Source organism: Lepidochelys kempii, chromosome 1, assembly GCF_965140285.1.
Source record: "Lepidochelys kempii isolate rLepKem1 chromosome 1, rLepKem1.hap1, whole genome shotgun sequence".
NCBI classification, from domain to species: domain Eukaryota; kingdom Metazoa; phylum Chordata; order Testudines; family Cheloniidae; genus Lepidochelys; species Lepidochelys kempii.
The window spans coordinates 105,963,171-105,981,855 of NC_136380.1; the positions used below are offsets into that span (position 1 = coordinate 105,963,171).

General features: G+C 41.9%; 1 protein-coding gene across 3 annotated transcripts; it reads right to left on the reverse strand.

Annotated features, from left to right (window-relative positions):
• Positions 1 to 2,707: 2,707 nt before the first annotated feature.
• ARGLU1 (arginine and glutamate rich 1) lies at positions 2,708 to 13,052 on the reverse strand. 3 transcript variants are annotated; one of them, XR_012159523.2, is made up of 5 exons: positions 12,482 to 13,051; positions 7,280 to 7,505; positions 5,397 to 5,454; positions 4,889 to 4,972; positions 3,469 to 3,546 (listed from the first exon to the last, which is right to left on the reverse strand). XR_012159523.2 is itself a non-coding variant. In XM_073349388.2 (4 exons), the coding sequence occupies exons 1-4, from the start codon at positions 12,829 to 12,831 to the stop codon at positions 3,382 to 3,384; spliced, it is 825 nt and encodes a 274-aa protein (XP_073205489.1). In that variant the 5' UTR covers positions 12,832 to 13,047; the 3' UTR covers positions 2,708 to 3,381. The 3 variants fall into 3 exon arrangements, 1 of the variants encoding a protein (XP_073205489.1); XM_073349388.2 differs by lacking the exon at positions 5,397 to 5,454 and having other exon boundaries at positions 2,708 to 3,546; positions 12,482 to 13,047; XR_012159522.2 differs by having other exon boundaries at positions 4,889 to 5,454; positions 12,482 to 13,052.
• Between the last annotated feature and the right edge of the window lie 5,633 nt (positions 13,053 to 18,685).

The window sequence follows — 18,685 nt, forward strand, 5'->3', positions numbered from 1 at the left end:
CATTAGATGAAAAATGTATGGTGCACACTGCCTTTGTGCAGGTGGACACAAGGATGTCCCACTCCTATCAAATATTCAGCAAGCAAACATGTTCAAAGCAAAGGTTGAAGTGGCTTAAAAACCAGGGAAAAATCAGCACCCGTTCTCCACTATATGAGAAATAACCCCCCAAAATAAAGTAATAAAGTCAACGGGAGCTGTAGCTCATAATTGTGACTTCAACATGGTTCAGTGTAACAAATGCAATAGTTCCCTAAACTTTTTACTAAGCATACCCACCAACTCCATGGTCTTCTTTTGCAAGGCACCCAGAGTTCAAATTAAGGACGGGTGGGGGAGGCAGAGCGGGAGGAAAGGGACAAAACCATAAGCAATTGTCCTCTTTCACCAGCGCTGCTGTCTTTTACTTGCCCTGCTGAGATGGTACTGACCACCTATAGCAGCACCCTCACCCGTGTCACCCTAATCCCAACCCAGTGCTAGGAGACCCTGGGAAGTAAAGAGTAAGCCTGCCCCTCTCATCCTGCACTAACAGCTCCAGTTCATTGCAACCTGGAGTGTGGGGTTACAGCACTGCTCAGGTTTGGCCTCGCCACCCATCCCTCATGCCAGAGTGGGCCAAACCTGAGTGGTGCTGCAACCCCACATGCCCGGGTGCAATGCAGAGTGGGGAAACAAGGACAGAAACTATCGCTAGGAGGGTTATGGGGCTGGTTCACTCTCCAGCCCCTTCCCGGCCTCCCTTCTGAACCATGCTGGCAACCTATCTACAACCTTCCCATGACCCATCCTTTGGGGGAAAACTGACAGACTATCTATCTGATCAGTTTAATCGTTGCCTGAAGCGTTAAGGAATTTGTATATGTAACAAATACTTGTAACTGTCGACAGGTACAAATATCAGGGAGTGGGGTGGAGTCTTCGGTCATTTCTTGTGACAGGATGTCAAACATCAAATAGCAGTGGAAGAACTTTAAGTCTTCACTATTGCCCTCAGGGTTGCAATTCTTTTAGTGGCAAGAGAAAAAATATATATATATATAATATAAAAAGATTATTCCCACTCTCCCCTTCACAACTCCAAGTCATCACAAACAACTGACAGAAGTTTTTTTGGGAGGCAGGGGGAATTAAGCACACATGAATCTCTCCCTATACAAAACTTATAAAATGCTAGCTGGTAAGCAGAAATATTTGAAGTTAATGGAGTTATGACAATTACACACCAGCTGAGGATCTGCTTCTAGGAAGAATACAAATACACAAGCGTAACATACAGTAGGATGTGAAACCTTTTTTCTTTTTTTTTTGGACTGGAATAACTGTCAGAGGAAGGATGACTTAAAAATTACGATCTGAGAAAGCCACTTATACTGCACACCTAAGACAACCAAGATTTGATGCATTGTATTGGTGCCATTATTTAACAAAATAAAATAATTAATGAAGTGTGAAATGACTCACAGTTGCTATCATTTCTAGACAAAAAATATTACAACTACAAATCTGCATTAGGGCAGATTTAGTTTCTTGCATTCAGAACAGGACAGGAAACAAAATACATAGGTCTGTTTAAGTATTGATTTTTTAATAGCTTGTTTCTCATATAGGGAACAAGGGGAAGTTTTATATTTTAGAAATACAGGTATCAGTTGAGTTTTTAAATAAAGCCTGATGCTTGCTACAGGTCATGTACATTGTTTGGCTTCAGTTTGTGTGTTTACTCATTAAGCAACACTTTCTGTAACAATTTATAAAGACAAATTTAAGTACAAGTACTGTTGTAGGTATTTTATATCTTCATGCTTATTGTAACACTCAGGACAAAGCAGAAAGTGTCAATCTGCGCCCAACTCCAAGTTCCAGACAAAGACTGCTGCATACTGTTACAGTGACACATTCAACCTGCTACATTTTATTTATCAAACCCACAGAAACAGATCTGGTGAAGTATCAGGAATTCTTTCCCTCTTATTCTGGAAAATCTTCAAATGTTTTGTCAACAATTACGATCTTTCATTTTGAAGTATTCACTATAGATGTTGTCATACCAATAGGAAAATGAAATTTTAGAACTGGACACTACAGTAGCTGAAGTTTCAGCAGAAGAGTTACATACAAAAGGGGATTTTATATATAGTTTTCAATCTGTGTTTTCATTTGTCAGAATAAAACCCGTATATAAATGGATAACATTCAGGACGCTGCACATGAACAACAGTCGCTTTGTGCCTAAAACAATGTATTTAAACAGAACTTCACTTTTTGCTTTCCATTACCTCGCAAGTGTGCTTGCCCTTCAATTTAAAAATAAATATATATAGGGTTTATTTTCCCCTTCCTAAATCTATCAGATCCAATATGTATGATGATGACTCTAAATTATACAACATACTATATAATGAGGCAAACTCAAGGGGATTAGCTACTGAAGTACTTTTCTGGGTTCAGTAAGCTAAACAAGCCAAAATAAGTCTCTGTCAGAATAAAACCAACATTTCATGAGAATAGCAATAGCCATTAAAAAGAAATATTAAAAACTGTGGGTTTTTTAACTGTCTGTGTAATCCTTGCATTAGAGGTAGGAAAAACAATAATTTTTTTGAAGTGAACTTAAAAAATACCACTGTATTTTTGAATTTAGGAAAGTGAACTGTCACTCTTACTGTAGTTATACAAGTGTACTAAAAAAATTTACTTAAACATATGAATTTAAGACTTTACTTTATTCAGCAAATTGGTTTATTTACACAATGGGGAATGCTGGTTGAATTTTGTCAATGTAATAAAAACAATCTAAGAGACAATACTGAACTCTCAATCTTTCTATATATTCATAGCAGAATTGACCGTTTCCTTACCTGTATCGGGAACATCAAGTGCAACAGTGGGACAGTATCATAGGACACTGATTTAACAATAAACCACAGAGGTCCAGTACTACTTTGGGAATTTACTGATGCATGTACTAACTTTTTTTGTTATTAAAAGTCAGCAAAACCAGCATGAAATTTGGTCTAATATCAGAGTATAACTCTGAGATCAGCGGGTCAGTAAAAACCTTATCAGATCATACAGAATTTATAAAGTGACCTGATCTGCTTCAAACCACTATTACAGAAACAAAATGGATGAGAACAGATTACTCTCTAAAAGGCAACAGTGATCTGATAAGGATTTAACTTAATGGAAGTTAAAAAAAAATATTAAGAATTGCAGAGCACAGCCCCTATTAGAACAAGCTAACTTTCCAGACTTCCCCCCCGAAAAAAAAAAAAAAGAAAAAAAAAGAGAAAAGTGAAAAAAAAAACACTTCAACATGAAGCTACCATACAAAGTTTTTCTGTTTCATTTTTCTTTTTAAGAGTTCAGAGTTCCAATTTAATCCTGGCTCTTTAGTGAGAAGGACAGTTTTGGCCTAGACTTTCCCTTGCCCAGGATCATTTTTTGCTCTTCCTTTTGCTGACGTTGCCTCTCTTGTTCTAGTTTCATCCTCTCCTCATGAATCTTTCTTTGTTCTTCAACAATTTTCAATTGTTCTTCGGCCTGTATACAAAACCAGTAGAATTTAGAATACATAATATTTTGCAGCCCCCATAGTAGTGATTTCTTAATCTCTATTTTACATCTATTCAGCAAACACAGGGCCCAATTCTGAAAATTCAGACACGTAACTACTCATGTTACAAGTTCCATTGGCTTCACAGAAGTAAAGTTTTGCACATGCATCAACATTTTAGGGATCAGGCTCTTAAATGCATATCAAAATCTCATACACCAATATAGTTCTTTCCATTTTCAACACACTTTACAAATACTATCTGTATATATTTATATGCATTAAAATTTTAAATATAACATTGTTCCTGTTTTCATTCTTGGGGAAATCAATTTATAAAAAGGAATATTCTCCACTACTTCTTGTTTGTGTTTGATAACTTAAAGGGGCACTATCAACATGGAGCAAAACACTGACAAGTTTTCATCCGATTTCTCTCTCAACCTATTACAAATTACCATTTAGGCTCAAATAGTGCAAGCACTTATGCAGTAAGCTTAATGGAATGACTCAGGCATAAAGTGACTTGTGTCTATCTGCACTATCAGGACATAATTACTAAAGAAGGAAAGATTAGCGGAAGAACTTCTGTATTTTCAAGTTTTTATTTTGTTAATTTAATAGTATTTAGCATATAGTTAGTTTAAATAATTTCTTCTGTTTGTATAGTTGTTTTTCCATAAAGTGATAGGAATAAAAATGTGGTTGTAAAACCACAAAAACTGACCGTGAGATTTTAAAGCAGGTGTAAATCCAGAAACCAATTTTAACAAAGGCCTTATCTACACAAGAAAGCTGCCTTGGTTTAAATAAACATGTGATTTTAAACAATTTACTTAAACTGGTGCAAACCCCTTTGTGACCAAGCTTATTTTACATTATTTTAAACTGATCAACCAAAATAAACCACTCAAACCAAAATAACAGCATCCACACAGGGATGCAATGTTTTTGCACTGATTTAACTAAACTGTTTTAAAACCTATTGATTTACTTTAAACGAGTGCAGCTATCATATACAGAAGTCAGAAGTGTATGTGCTGACAAAGTCTTCACCACCCACTGCACACTGGAATTTCGCTTGTGTCAAACATGTTTATACCTGTTCTGTTACACTACGAACACTAGTCAAAGCCTGGTCAACAGTCAAAACCTGAAAGGATACACTGGGAGCTGGAAAGAGACTGTTTGCCATCAAAGTCAATGGGAGCATTCACATTGACTTCAATGGGGAGTAGGATTAGATGTTAACAAAAAAAAAATTATCTAGCACATCAGGCAACAGGATTTGAACATGTCCACACTAATGTAAACTTCATTTCTACCTACCAGTTTAGCTTGTGCTTCTGCAATTTTTCGATTATTCTCTTCTAATATTCGCTCTAGTTCCTCACGTTTTGCACGCTCTTCCTCCTAAAGGGGAGGACAGGGTAAGATGTTAGAAAAGTAAAATACTCATTATGTGTCTTCACTAATCTTCCTCAGAATTCTTTTGTGAACTGACTTACGGGGCAGCTTTACAGCCACCTATTTTGTCTCAACAGTAAATTGTGCAGCCACTAATATTGGTCTCTAGTACTAAATTTAAATCATCCCTCCCAGTCCAAACAGCAACAAACTAAACCCTCCCTAATCATAGATTCCTGACAATTTATTACTAATATTTTAATACCACACAAATGAACAAGGACAACTACAAAAACTGGATAGTATTTACCAAATTAAAAAAGTAATATATAAAATATAAATAAAGTGAATAGTTTGTCTCACCAATTAAGTATACCTACGTATTCTTTACCTATACTCCTTTAATCAGCATTAAAAGTTGAATATTTACTGTCTTGTCCAGTGTCCTGCAGAGTGTGCTCCTCGGCTGCCATACGCGCCAGCTTCCTCTTTAAAATGATTTGTACTGTTAGCTTGGCAATACCTGCATCAGCAGCTCAACCATTTATAAAGAAACAACATACAAGGAAGGCTGAGCTGAGGAATGCAGATGTTTATGATAAGAAGGAACAAAAATATGTAAATCATTCCTAAGGCAAACAATTAATAAGAAAAATACATTTACTGTTAGTGAAAAATACAAATGGTAATCCATACTTCATGGAACTAAGGGCTTCTTTCGTGGGGAAAATGGACTTAACATTCAATATTTTGACAATTTTAAGACAGCTTAAACTGTCATCTACAGTTTGAACTGGAATTCAGGAGTCCAGGAAAGGCATGATGAGCAAATAGAGCCTTATAAATTGCTGTTTCCTTGGTGAATTTAATAAAACTTTGTTATGCAAAACATAAATATGAAGAGTGCGGGAAGGTTTTTGAGGTGCTTCAGTTCACATAATAAATATGCAAATTATTTTAATATTTGGAAGATTTTAAATCAGCCAGAGGTTTGTGTCTGTGTAAAAAAAAAAGTTAATATGAAACAAAAACAAGCATATGAAGAGAAAACTTCTTACGATGACTAGTAATCAGCTACTATCTAGCACGCTTTCTCCAGGAATTGAAATATATTTTACATAGAAAAGCACTGATGAAACTACTCCGCATCAAACTTAATTTATGGTTTTTAAAAACCTTTTTGTGAATAATGCATCCATTTAGTTAACTGAAATCCACTATATACAAATTTCAGCAAACTTGTATGTATCTAAAGTCAAAATGCATTTCTCTTAAAGCTGAACTTTGAATTGCACACATGTGAAATTCTGCATAACTTAAGTCTCAACAAAAGAGCTTTTATTTCAAAGATATTATATTGGCAGACAAACAGTTGATGTTTAGCCTGAAGGGGAAAGCATCATTATTAATGGCTTTCCCGTTGTAAAATAATCAAGTTATTCATTTAGATCAACAAGTAAAAGAAGTACGGAGTGAGAGAGTTACTGGACACTCAGTGCTATTTAGCTGAATTTTCTTTAAGGGTTTAAAAGTTTGACTTTAAATTTTTGGATCCTGGAGTGATTAGTGCAGACAAGCATCAAAGCCTTAGTAGCAAATTACTGCCTCACAGAAAGATGTTTTTCAGCTTTTCCTCCAGCTGCAGATAAAACAAGTCACATGTTTAGCTTGACTTCAGACAAGGACAACCTGCTCCTTAATAAATTCTAGAGGGAAAAAAAGGAGTTAGTAGTTATTGAAAAATGGATATAATGATTTGGACATAAGTCCTTGGTGAAGACGGTGGCTGGGCTTATGTTAAAAGTACAGGAATTAGTCCAATGTATGCTCAAAGAGAATGTTTGTTTTAAAGGGAGAACAGTAAGAAAACCTAGTTAAAGACAGGTACTGCAGCTCAGTGCTGGACCCTGCTCTTTTCCTGACTGAAGGCAAAAAGCCTCTTACAGTCTAGGTAAATAAAATGAAACAAATGAAGGATACACTTTATAAATTTTAACCCTTTCCCCCCAAATAAGAAAGGATTGTGGATAAATCCTGCAGCCATGGCAAAAGTTTCAAACAATTCTCAAATATGTAGGTCAGTTCCATTAAAATTCAAGTATCCTTGTACAGGTTTTAGGAGAATAACTGTTTTAAGTATCAGTGAGCTCCTCTGAATAGGCTAGAAATTAAGTTTCGCAGCAATGCAAGTTTACACGAGAAGGGAATTAGATTTGCTGTATTCCATCTCTTTCTGAACCGAACAGGAGGCACAACCAGACACTGAAAGTTTTGCCATGGACTGTCTCTACTTTCCAAACGACCGAGCGTTACCTCTCTGGCTTTTTGTGCCGCAAGTTCAGCTTGTCGCTGTCGCTCGAGTTCTTCGAGCAACTGTTTTTCCATGATGCGCTTAGCCTCCTCCACCCTGCGGAGAACCTCTCGCTCAATCTCATCCTTCCGTTTCTCCAGCTCTTCCTCTACGCGCTTAGCCACAAGCTCTTCCACTCTTCGGGCTGTCTCTTCCTCTATGAGTTTCTCTTCAATTTCTTGTTGGCGTCTAGAAAAAGAGACATGAAAATAATAATTTAATTAGTTATTTCAAAAATGAAATTTAAATAAAACTTTGAATTCACAGATTGATGTAGATGATTATGGTTGGTATTATATATTTAAATGTTTTCCTTTATTCTTCGTTCACACAACACCCATAAAAAAAATTTGCTTTACATTTAGGAGAAAAAAGAAAAGGAGTACTTGTGGCACCTTAGAGACTAACCAATTTATTAGAGCATAAGCTTTCGTGAGCTACAGCTCACTTCATCAGGTGCATCTGATGAAGTGAGCTGTAGCTCACGAAAGCTCATGCTCTAATAAATTGGTTAGTCTCTAAGGTGCCACAAGTACTCCTTTTCTTTTTGCGAATACAGACTAACACGGCTGTTACTCTGAAACCTGTCATTTAGGAGAAAGTGACTACAAAAGCCATAGCAACATACCATATTTAACACACCTTAAAATGTTACATTTAACAACAAAATAGCATTTTGAGTAGGTTGTGATACAACAAATGGACTATTTTGACTCTGAACGTTACTTAAAACACAGTAATGTTGAAACGTACCTATCAGCTAAAGTACCCATCACCCTTTCAAAATTCAGAACATTTTAGGTTCTGTGTTACATGAGGTAATAAAACACTGCCCTAAGACCTCTACCTCAAAGGCACCAAACTGGTCTCTAACTAAAATAGAAAGCAGAGACAATAAAATTTGTAATTTGAATATTCCTAACAAAAGCTCCAGGTGTTGTCGTAATCTAGATCGCCAATAATTTACCTTATCACATATCAAATATTGCAAATCTACCTAATTTTTTTATGATGGTATTGAGTGTCAAGCATAATTGTACAAGAGCCAAGAATATCAATTCGGAGTCCAAAATAAAGCATAGCTTTTGTTTTCTGCATTTTTATAAAGGATTTTTTTTTTTCTAAAGAGTGGGTTTTTTGGTTTGTTTTTTAGTAAGATGCTAATTTTTTTTAAAGGCTAACACCAAATATGATAGGATGCAAAATGTTATATTCACTTAACTTTAACCCCCCTCACATTTTTCACTCAACAGTAAAATATTGGGTTAGATCCTATAAACGCTTAATCCCTGCTGTAGTGCTTGCTACCATGAAGATGAAAAAGCTCCTCATGATAGCAAACACTATGCACACTACTGAGCATTTGCAGGATCGGGCCCATACGTGAATTAAATATTCAAATAGTAACAGGATGTTCATTTTATAAAAAATAATATCCTACAGCTATTTCTTAAATGGTATTCACTTTTCAGGATTACTGTTCTGTATTATTTTTTACATTCACACTGGACTTTTGTTTGAATTGAAATGTAAACAAATTAGTGAAATACTGACTACAATATGTTTAGAAGAGATGCATCTTAATTTGTCAGTTAGGACCAATAATCTATGGTTTACAATATAAGACCTAAACTAGAACGGTTTCCGGTCACTTTCTTGTTAAAGTAAGAGTTTCAGACGATGTTCACCCAATTATAAGTATATTTTTAATATGGACACATTTTCAGAAAAATGATATAATTTGACAAATTTTGGATTTCCTAATGGGGATTTTACAAAATAGTAAAACACAGATCCTAAAGGGAATGGACTGACTGTCTAAATAACATATTTGAAACACCTAGGGTCTCCTTTAACCCACAGATCTAACCCCCCATAGAGTAAATTTAGTCTTTCATTCTACTGATGTAGATGTGGGCTCTTTCTAATGAAACCTTAAACCAAAGTTCTCTGCTTTAAGTGGATATAAAATATTCCATGGCCCATTTTCTCACCCCACTGTTGTGCACTGTATTTGTCACCCACTGAACTTTCATTCCAGAAATAACTACAAGGTTCTTGTAGGCATATTTGCTAAAGTGTTTTCAAAACCTTCAGAATAAGGATAGAATCTAAAACAATATTATATTACTCAGTAGGCTGTAATTGTGCTGTAAAATTTGCTTCAAGTTAAGCCTTGGTATATATCAGGTACCGATCTATACAAATTTGTATTTATTGTTGCCCTCTTAATCAAATATTTGAACACGAGAAGTTAAATCCATATGAAAAGAATTATTTTTGAATTAAAGCAAATATTTCAGGCAAATGAACACATGTGCACTGCTCACTTTAAAAAATAAAGTAAGTAAATTATATTGTTCTCAAATTAGCATTGCACTGTGCAGCTCTCACCTACTTCTACTCCTGGAAAAAAAATTCAGGATTCATAAAATTAGGAGCAGCACTTGCATATCTTTCCATACTTACGGACAATTATTACATTACACACACACCAAAAGTTAGTGTTCCAGGAAATGTGATCAAAAACTACACTAAAAAAGCTGTGTTAAAAAAACATGACTACACGGGAATTTATTCTCAAAAGTTTTAAGTTCTGTATTAGACCACCACCCTAACATCTACAGTTGAAAATTTAACTCTACAAGTCAATGCTGTAGATTCTCAATAAATGCAGGATCAGGCTTAAATATGGTGGTGTAGTTTCTATCTATAAGAAGGTATTTTCTGTAACACATGTATACAAGACTTCCTATACAGAGGCAAAATTAGCGTCTTCCTCTAACATGCAACATTTTCATAAACACCAGAAAGTCAAAGCATGTTTGTGTCAGATTTTTCAGGATAAGTTATGAGATGCATATAGAGTATGGTAGGAGTTTTATGAGAGCTGCAAGAAGGAAAGCGCTTATGATTCAGTGGCTTTGCTACATAAAAATTTTCGTATTAATTTATTTGTAGACCTTGAAATTAAGCATCACTGCAAAGAACAGAAAACAGGGTAAAGCACAGAGGTCTCTTACATCTCAGGACAGACGTTCTGTACAGATTCAGAAGACAGACATCTACATACATTGAAAATAGCTATCACTAGGCAATTTGGTAAGTGACATATAAGCCAGTATGAAATATGAAGTAATTGATTCAACTAGTGGAGCACAAAATTTAAATTTAATATAGTTTGCCACATTAACAAAGCCCAAATGGAATACTATACCGTCTTCCCCCCAGCAAAAATCCCTTAACTCCCTCCCCTCAAAAAACATACCCTACCAAAAACATGGAAGTTTTTACTTTTTTTATTTATTTTTTTTAAGTTCACAACACTTAAATAACCTGGACAACTAAAGACTCTTGTGCACCTCTTAAATAGTATTTTGACAAACAGCAGAATTTTGTTTGCCTAACAAACTCCTGTGAGAGAAAGACTGCACTTTACTGCACTGTTGCTACTTCGATCAAATCCCATATTGCCCACCTAGATCATAAGTACAAGTATTCCACCATTGTTCATAATAAGCTGATTTGTGTAGTATAACAAAGTTGTTCTAGAAAAACATTAAAGGGCAGGTAAGAATGCCAAAAGATTTTTTTCTTAATGAGCTCCGGCCTACTATTCAGGTAAACAGAACTAGATTTGTTGCAAATCAAAGTTTTAATGGCAACATAATGATCAACTGCTTAGGTATTTGATATAAAGATCTTAAACCTTTTGTTTTCCTTCAGTACTAGAACAGTTTCTTCCCTCTCCTAAAGAGCCATTTCTGGTTTGATAAGAGATCAGGCCTTTGTTATAAAAAGTAGATGTCCAATTATTTTAAAATTGCCAATATTTCACAAGTCACATATATGTTCTCAAATAAAATATTTAAGTGTTTGCCTTAGAGCTCATTTAAAGTGTTACCTGTGAATGAAAATAATCTGGAACAAAAACATTAAGATTCCAAATTGAGAAGGGACTGAATGTTTAAAAATAAACAGAGCCTGAATCTCTTCTCACTCTTCACTAAAGGCTAGAGTAACTTCACTGATTTCAATAGAATTAATCCTGATTGGCCCAGGTCTAAGAGGAGAATCAGAGCTGAGTGTCTCTAAGACAAATTATTTTGAAATTTTTCAAATGAGTGTTCTGTAACCCTATAATATTTGATGATATCACTATCAAACTGCAATTAGCATAGGTCAAAAGGAATCTCAACAGCAGAATACTTTACAATAGAAATAAAAGAAGCAATATGTAGAAATCAGAATTTCTAACATATGCATAATTTGTAATTATTTCATTCATTATTATATAACTAGAACAAAGCCAAAAGAAAATGAGTTGGTGTAAAATTAATCAGACTGGTTGTCATTGTTTGAGTCTACCTAAACATTCACTTACAAACTGAATCAGACAGCATTTTTTGTTTTCCCAAGTCAATATTTCTGCATCACAGGTTCATATATCAAGGTGCCAGGTTTATTGGACATTCAAAAATAAGGATGGATTTACGACAACTTGTTACAAGGAGTTTTGTTGTTGTCTGTGATAAAGAAAGAAATCACAAGGGAGAATAAAAATATTTCTAATAACTTAGATAAGGCTGCAAGGTGAACTATTCGGGAACCTAATTCCAAATCCATAACAAAATGAAAGGAATGCCTCATGGCTTCATGAACTATAACAAGAGCTACCCACACGAACATGCTAGTTTTGTTCAACGGGGCGAGTGGTTCACGATAGGACTCCTCTCTGTTTCAGCACTAATGCAGAGACCCCGAGTTAGTATACTTTTTGAGCGCATTCTTTTCACAAGTCACAACACAGCCTTCGGGCCAACTAGGAGAGCCTCAGCCTAAAGAATAAGCTACACGCTTGCAGAAAAGGGGAGGGACAAAAGTCTGGCACTGGGCGCTGCACCCACAGCCCCAGAGGCGGCGAGGCCTCGGACAGAGGAGGAGACCGTACCAAAGCATGTTAGAAGAGGAAGCGAGATGGATGGGCAAGGAGGGAAGCAGCAGCTCCGGGCTGGGTGTTTTCTACCGGGGAGGATGGGGGAAGGGAGGGGGGGAGGATGGGCAGGGCGAGATTCCCCCTGGATCGAAGCGAGAGGAGGGAGCCGCTGCGAGCCGGGCTCGGAGCGACGAGGCCCCAGGCGGGACTCCCCGGGGTGGACACTCACATTTTCCGCTGCCGCTCGAACTCCGCTTTTTTCTCCTCCTCCTCCCGCTTCTGCTTCTCGTCCAGGCTGCTGCGCTTGCTCACCGTGCGCCCGAAGATGTCGATGCGGTCCGGGGGGGACGAGGCGCGCTCCCGCTCGCGCTCCCGGCGGGACGAGGGGGCCGTGTTGGAGCGGGAGCGGGAGCGGGACTCGCGGCGCCGGTTCCGCTTGGTCTCCCGGGACTTGGAGCGCTTGCGCGCCCGCTCCTTCTCCCGGGAGCGGGACCGCGAGCGGCTCCGGTTCTTCTTGGTGTGCTTGGAGCTTTTGGTGTGCTTGGAGCGGGACGAGCTCCGGCTGCGGGACCGACCCATAGCGGAGCCCCCCGGCCGCGGCCGCCCCGCCCGAGCCTGGACGCTAGCGGCACCTGAGAGAGGCGCGAGGGGACGCGCGCATCAGCCTGGCTGGGCCTCTCCCCCGCCCGGCTCACTGAGGAGAAGGAGCAGGCCCCGGAGGCGGCAGCGAATCCGGACGGAGACAAGATGGCGGCCCCAACCCAGCGGTGACTCGGCTCCTTGCCGCCCCACAATGCACCGCGCGGGCACCCTCGGCTCCCCCGTTTTGTCTGCCGGAGATACCCGAAGGCGCTCGGAGAGGTTCGGGCTGAGTCGGGGTGAGCTCGGGAAGGGGTGGGACGAGGTAGAGCCCCCTGCGCATGTGCACAGCCTGCCCTGGTGCCATTGGGTGGAAGGCGGCGCCTGGGCCCGGTTTGCCCCGCCCCCCTGTGGCCGAGTCTTCCGCGGCGCTGAGCCGTGACGGGCCCAGAGTCGTGATGCCGCGGGGCGGGGCGGCAGCGGCTGGGGACCGTCTCAGGGGCGGGGCAGTGGCTAGAAGTGTGACTAGCACGTGCCAGGGGTGCCCCGCTGCGTCCAGTTCCCTCCGCGCTTCTCTCCTCCCTGGCGCGGGGCTGAGTCGGGGCCTCGATCCTGCCCTTGGATCCCGGGCCCCAGGCCGCCGGTGCACAGCCCCACCGACCTCCGTGGGGCCCCCGGGGGTGGGGGTGTGTGCCGTCTTGCGTCTGATTACAAGACTGGAGCCACAATTTGGCGTTGTGTATGCTTGCCGCGACACCAGGTTCAGCGGCACCCCTTGCTGACCCCTTAGGCAGGGCCGGCTTAACTTTTTGTGGGCCCCCATAGGGCAAGGGCGGGATGGTCGGCCTCCAGAGTGAAGGGCGGGCTGGGGGCAAATGAGGCACAGTGCGGTGGGAGCGGCCCCGCTCTGCGCCGCCCAGCAGGAGGGCGCTGGTTACCAGCCTGCAGCTGCCAGACGCACACTGGCCTGCCCAGCCCTGTGCTGCCAGCAGGCCCCTTCCCCTTGAGGGCGGGCCCCCACCATCCCGCCCCACCCTTATGCCCAGCATCCCCTCGCCCAGAGACCTCCACCATAGATCTCTATGCCCAGGCCCTGCCCCTGCCGGAGACCTCCGCCGCTGGCCTCCCACCACAACTGCACAGCACCCTGCACACCACACCGCTCGCCCAGCACCCCCCGCCCATAGACCTCCCCGCTGCCTACACAAACCTCTTTTCAAATCTGCACCTCACAGTCCCACCATCACAGCTGCACAGCAGCCCATATTCCTGAGGGGATTCTGCACCAAGAAAATCAAAATTCTGCACACACTATTTAAAAATTCTGTAAATTTTATTTGTCAATAAATAAATGTGGAGGCTCCATCATGGCAGTGGGGAGCACAGCCACTGCTTGCATGGAGGTGGGGAACACAGCCACTGGTTGCATGCAGCCTCCCCCCACCCCACCACACGACAGGGACTCGGCAGCGAGGCTGCACCCAACCCTGACACAGTGCAAGGCCAGCCCTGCCCCAGAAGCACCCTGGGGCCCTGATCCCTATGCCAGATACACCAGGTGTGGGTGGGCAGGTTCAGCCCAGCAGCAGGATCCAAGTGCAGAGGGACTTAGTGTGGGGGGATCCAGGTGGGGATAAGAGAGTTCTCTGTGGGGCAGCCTGGATGCGGGCGGCTCAGTGGGAGACCTGTATGCACAGAGGTCAGTGGAGGGTTCCAGGTGCAGGGGCAATGGGACTCTGCAGGGGATCCAGGTGAAGGTGTTTGGGGGTCAGTGGGGGAGTCTAGGTGCAGGGGAGGTGAAGTTCATTTGTGTCAGGGTGCAGGTGGTTGTGGCTCAGTGTGGAGGGTGTCTGGGGGGGCTTATCGAGGTGGTACAGATGCAGGGGAGGTGGGGCTTGTCAGAGTGGGGGTTTGATGGGTCTGCTTAACGGGGAGCCCCAGCTTCTGCCAAGGGGTTGTTGCAGGCTGGGCTCCAGCTTTCCCTCTGCCCTCGCTTCTCCCATCCCATGACCCTTCCCCATCGCTCCATCTCCTCCCCACTCCACCCGCTTCCTCCCAACTGCCTCTTTCCCCCAGCCCCCACTCCCTTCTTTTCCCCATCCCATGCTCCTTCCCCACTGCTCCATTTCCTCCCCATCCTACCCTCTTCCTTCCCTACTGCCTCTTTCCCCCTAGCCCCAGACTGCCCCTGCCCTTCCCTATCATAGGCACTAACTGTTGTACAGAAAACAGGATGGCTCCCAGCACACAGAAGGGGAGCTCAACCAACACTAGGACCCAGAAAGTGGCATCTTCTGAGCAGCACCCTCTTTATTTCAGCCGGGCAGCTCTGCACTTGCAGAAAGGGGGGGAGGCAGTGGCATGTGACTCTGTGTGCCTCCACGCCTTGCCTCAGTTTGGGGGCACTGTCTCCCAAACTAAGTCCATGGGTGTTCTCAGCTGCCACCCTGCTCCCTTTACTTCTCGATCACTTTTGAAAGGGAAGCAAAGAAATCTGCAGGAGATTTTTTCTGACCAGTTTTAGCCTTAATTTTACTAGTACTCCGGTCACTAAAGCATGCATAGGACCTGAACTGTAATGTAAAAATCAAGCAGAAAATTATAAGATCTTTCATGCCTCCTTTATAAATCCTAAACAAGGAAAAAAGGACACAAGCATATGTTTTCCCCTCTGCAGGTGACCTTTAGCAGCATCTATATGTGACTTCTCCAGTCCTCTGTGTTCTAGAACTCTTCCTCATTCTAAACAGTACTATTAATGCATCCGAGACTGTAGGCTTCGTGAACAGTGTATTATCGTAGTTCTTTATGTGATTTAATAAACAAATTGTTTGATCATGTTTGGTGGTGCAATAAAACAATTACAAAAGTACATTATTCATAACAGGACTCCTTTTACTAGAAATTCAGGATTGTTTAATTGTTATTCCGGTTTTATTCACAACAACATGATAGGAACACAGGGTTTCCAATACACAGGATCAGACTGACATTTAGATTTTGGTTATGGCCAAAACCTGACGTTTCAGAAAAAAAGGTCCCTTTATCCTAAATAATGCACCTATCAAACTATGCAATGTTACAGAATGGAGAATATTTTCTGACTCTTTCAGTCTTTCACATACCCTGAAGTATGAGATTTGTTTTTCTCATCAGTCTAAGTTTGCCTACCACAATAATAATAATGTATAATAAATTAATATCCAGTGTTTTTTTACAAATACAGCTGCAGTATATTTCTCAGGTTTCAGAGTAGCAGCCGTGTTAGTCTGTATTCGCAGAAAGAAAAAGAGTACTAGAGGCATCTTAGAAACTAACCAATTTATTTGAGCATAAGCTTTCGTGAGCTACAGCTCACTTCATCGGATGATCTATAGCAGTGAATTCCATAGGTTGATTATACACTGTGAAAATAAATATTTCCTTTTACAGGTTTTAATTTTACCATCCTTAATTGAGAGTCCACAAGTTCTTGTATTAGGTAAATGAATAAAAGGAGGGACTGGTCATTTCCCTAATCAGTTTCTGTCATAAAAATAAAGAGAAGGTTAACCACCTTTCTGTATACAGTGCTATAAAATCCCTCCTGGCCAGAGGCAGAACCCTTTCACCTGTAAAGGGGGAATAGTCCTGCTATTATGGGGAACTTTCCTGGCTTCTGCACTACCCCGGTGAAGTAGGCTAGCGAAAGGATCTGAGTCCTCGCTCCCACTTCCTTTACCCAGTGGTCTCCCTGCCCTTGAGGACTCCCCTTCCACTCTCCTGTCTGGCAGCATCCTCCTAACCCCCACAAGGCTAGGCCCAGGATTCGTGGGGGGGCTCGACCCCCAACCCTGCTGTGGTCACCTAGGACAGGGGCTAGGGTGTCCCCACTCCAGGGTATTCTCCTTGCACTGGGCCACTGACCATTACATACAGTTTAAAGCAAATGCAAGTTATTTAATCAACAATTAATTTTAAAAAGAATAAGGAAAAATGGGAAAGGTTAAAGGAAACACATCACCCCACTCTGTGGCAGGGAACATCACAAACAGCATCTCTGGAATGTCAGGGCAGTTCAGAGTCTGTTCCTTGTAAGTCCCAGCCTTCTTCTCAGGCCCTGGCTGTGCAGCAGGGATGCTGTGGGTTGGATACTTGCTCTGGTGGTGGCCACATGCTCTCAGGCTCTAAGTGGTAGGACCCTTTTTTCCAGTGTCGGCCCCGCCCTGTCGGGGTTACGATCCAAGCCTGGCCTGCAGAGCCTCTTGGCTGAGGCGTCTCCCTGTGCTGGTCCCGCTGCCCAGGGTCCCCCTCGGTCTCCCCAGCTGCTTACCGCACCCAGCCCTGGACTGCTCCAGCCCCAGCTCCACCACTCTGTCTCTGCTGCTCTGCCTCCAGCTCCCTGGGCTGCTTTTCTAGGCCCTCTGGCTCTGGTTGCTACAGCTCTGCTCTCAGGACAGGTCTGCTCTGCAGGCTGCCTCATTGACTCTGCTCCCAGCACTGACCTGCTTCCTGGGCTCCTTCTCTGGCCCCTCTGGCTCTGGTTGCTGCAGCTTTCTTCCCAGGGCAAGTTTGCTCTCTCTGGGCTGTGCCTCTAGCTTTGGGGCTGCAGCTCTGCTCCCAGGACAGGGTCTGCTCTCTCTGGATCTGACATGGCTCTGTTCCCCAGCTCAGCTTGGACTCCTGCTTTCTCCGTAGCTTGGCCCCACTCTGTCTGACCCAGGCAAATCCAGCTCACCCAGAGGACGGGACCTCCCTGGCCTCCTGATTAGCCTGCCCGCCTGTCATTCAGGCTGACCTGGAGCATTGGCCTCCTGGGAACTATCAGTCTCAGGTCCTGATTTCCCATAGATCCTTCCCCTTTTAGTACTGGGAGCTAGCCAACCAAAACACCCCCACTGAATGTTAGTAAGGGGGCAACAGTCGCCTTACATTAAGAAGCTAAAATAACCTCACTGGCACCTGTCCAAAATGACCAATGAGGAGACAAGATACTTTCAAATCTAGAGGGGGGGTGGGAACAAAGGGTCTGTCTGTCTGTGTGATGCTTTTTGCCAGGAACAGATCAGGAATGCAGTCTCAGAAACTCTGTTAAGTAAATTAGTAAGTACTCTAGCTAGAAATGAGTTAGATTTCCTTTAGTTTAATGGCTGGTAAAATACGCTGTGCGGAATGGAATGTATATTCCTGTTTTTATGTCTTTTTGTAACTTAAGCTTTTGCCTAGAGGGATTCTCTATGTTTTGAATCTGATTACCCTGAAAGGTATTTACCATCCTGATTTTACAGGGGTGATTCTTTTACCTTTTCTTTAATTAAAATTCTTCTTTTAAGAACCTGATTGCTTTTTCATTGTTCTTAAGATCCAAGGGTTTGGGTCTGTGTTCAGCAATACAAATTGGTGAGGATTTTTATCAAGCCTTCCCCAGGAAAGGGGGTGTAGGGCTTGGGGGTATATTGTGGGAAGACGTCTCCAAGTGGGCTCTTTCCCTGTTCTTTGTTTAACACGCTTGGTTGTGGCAGCATAGGGTTCAAGGACAAGGCAAAGTTTGTACCTTGTGGAAGTTTTTAACCTAAACTGGTAAGAATAAGCTTAGGGGGTCTTTCATGCAGGTCCCCATATCTGTACCCTAGAGTTCAGAGTGGGGAAGGAACCTTGACAGTTTCCTTTTGTAATTTTGTAATTGTAATGAAGTCTCATCTAATTTTCTTTTTTCTCAGTTAAATAATCTTAGTCTTTGCAGTCATAATTTCATGTTTTTCTCCTTAGGGTTAGGTAACCAAATCTGCACATGGTACTTCAGTAATGTGCATTTGTATATACTTTTTGCATTGTTTTTCCTCTGTTTTTGTAACGCATTACATGTCCCATTTGC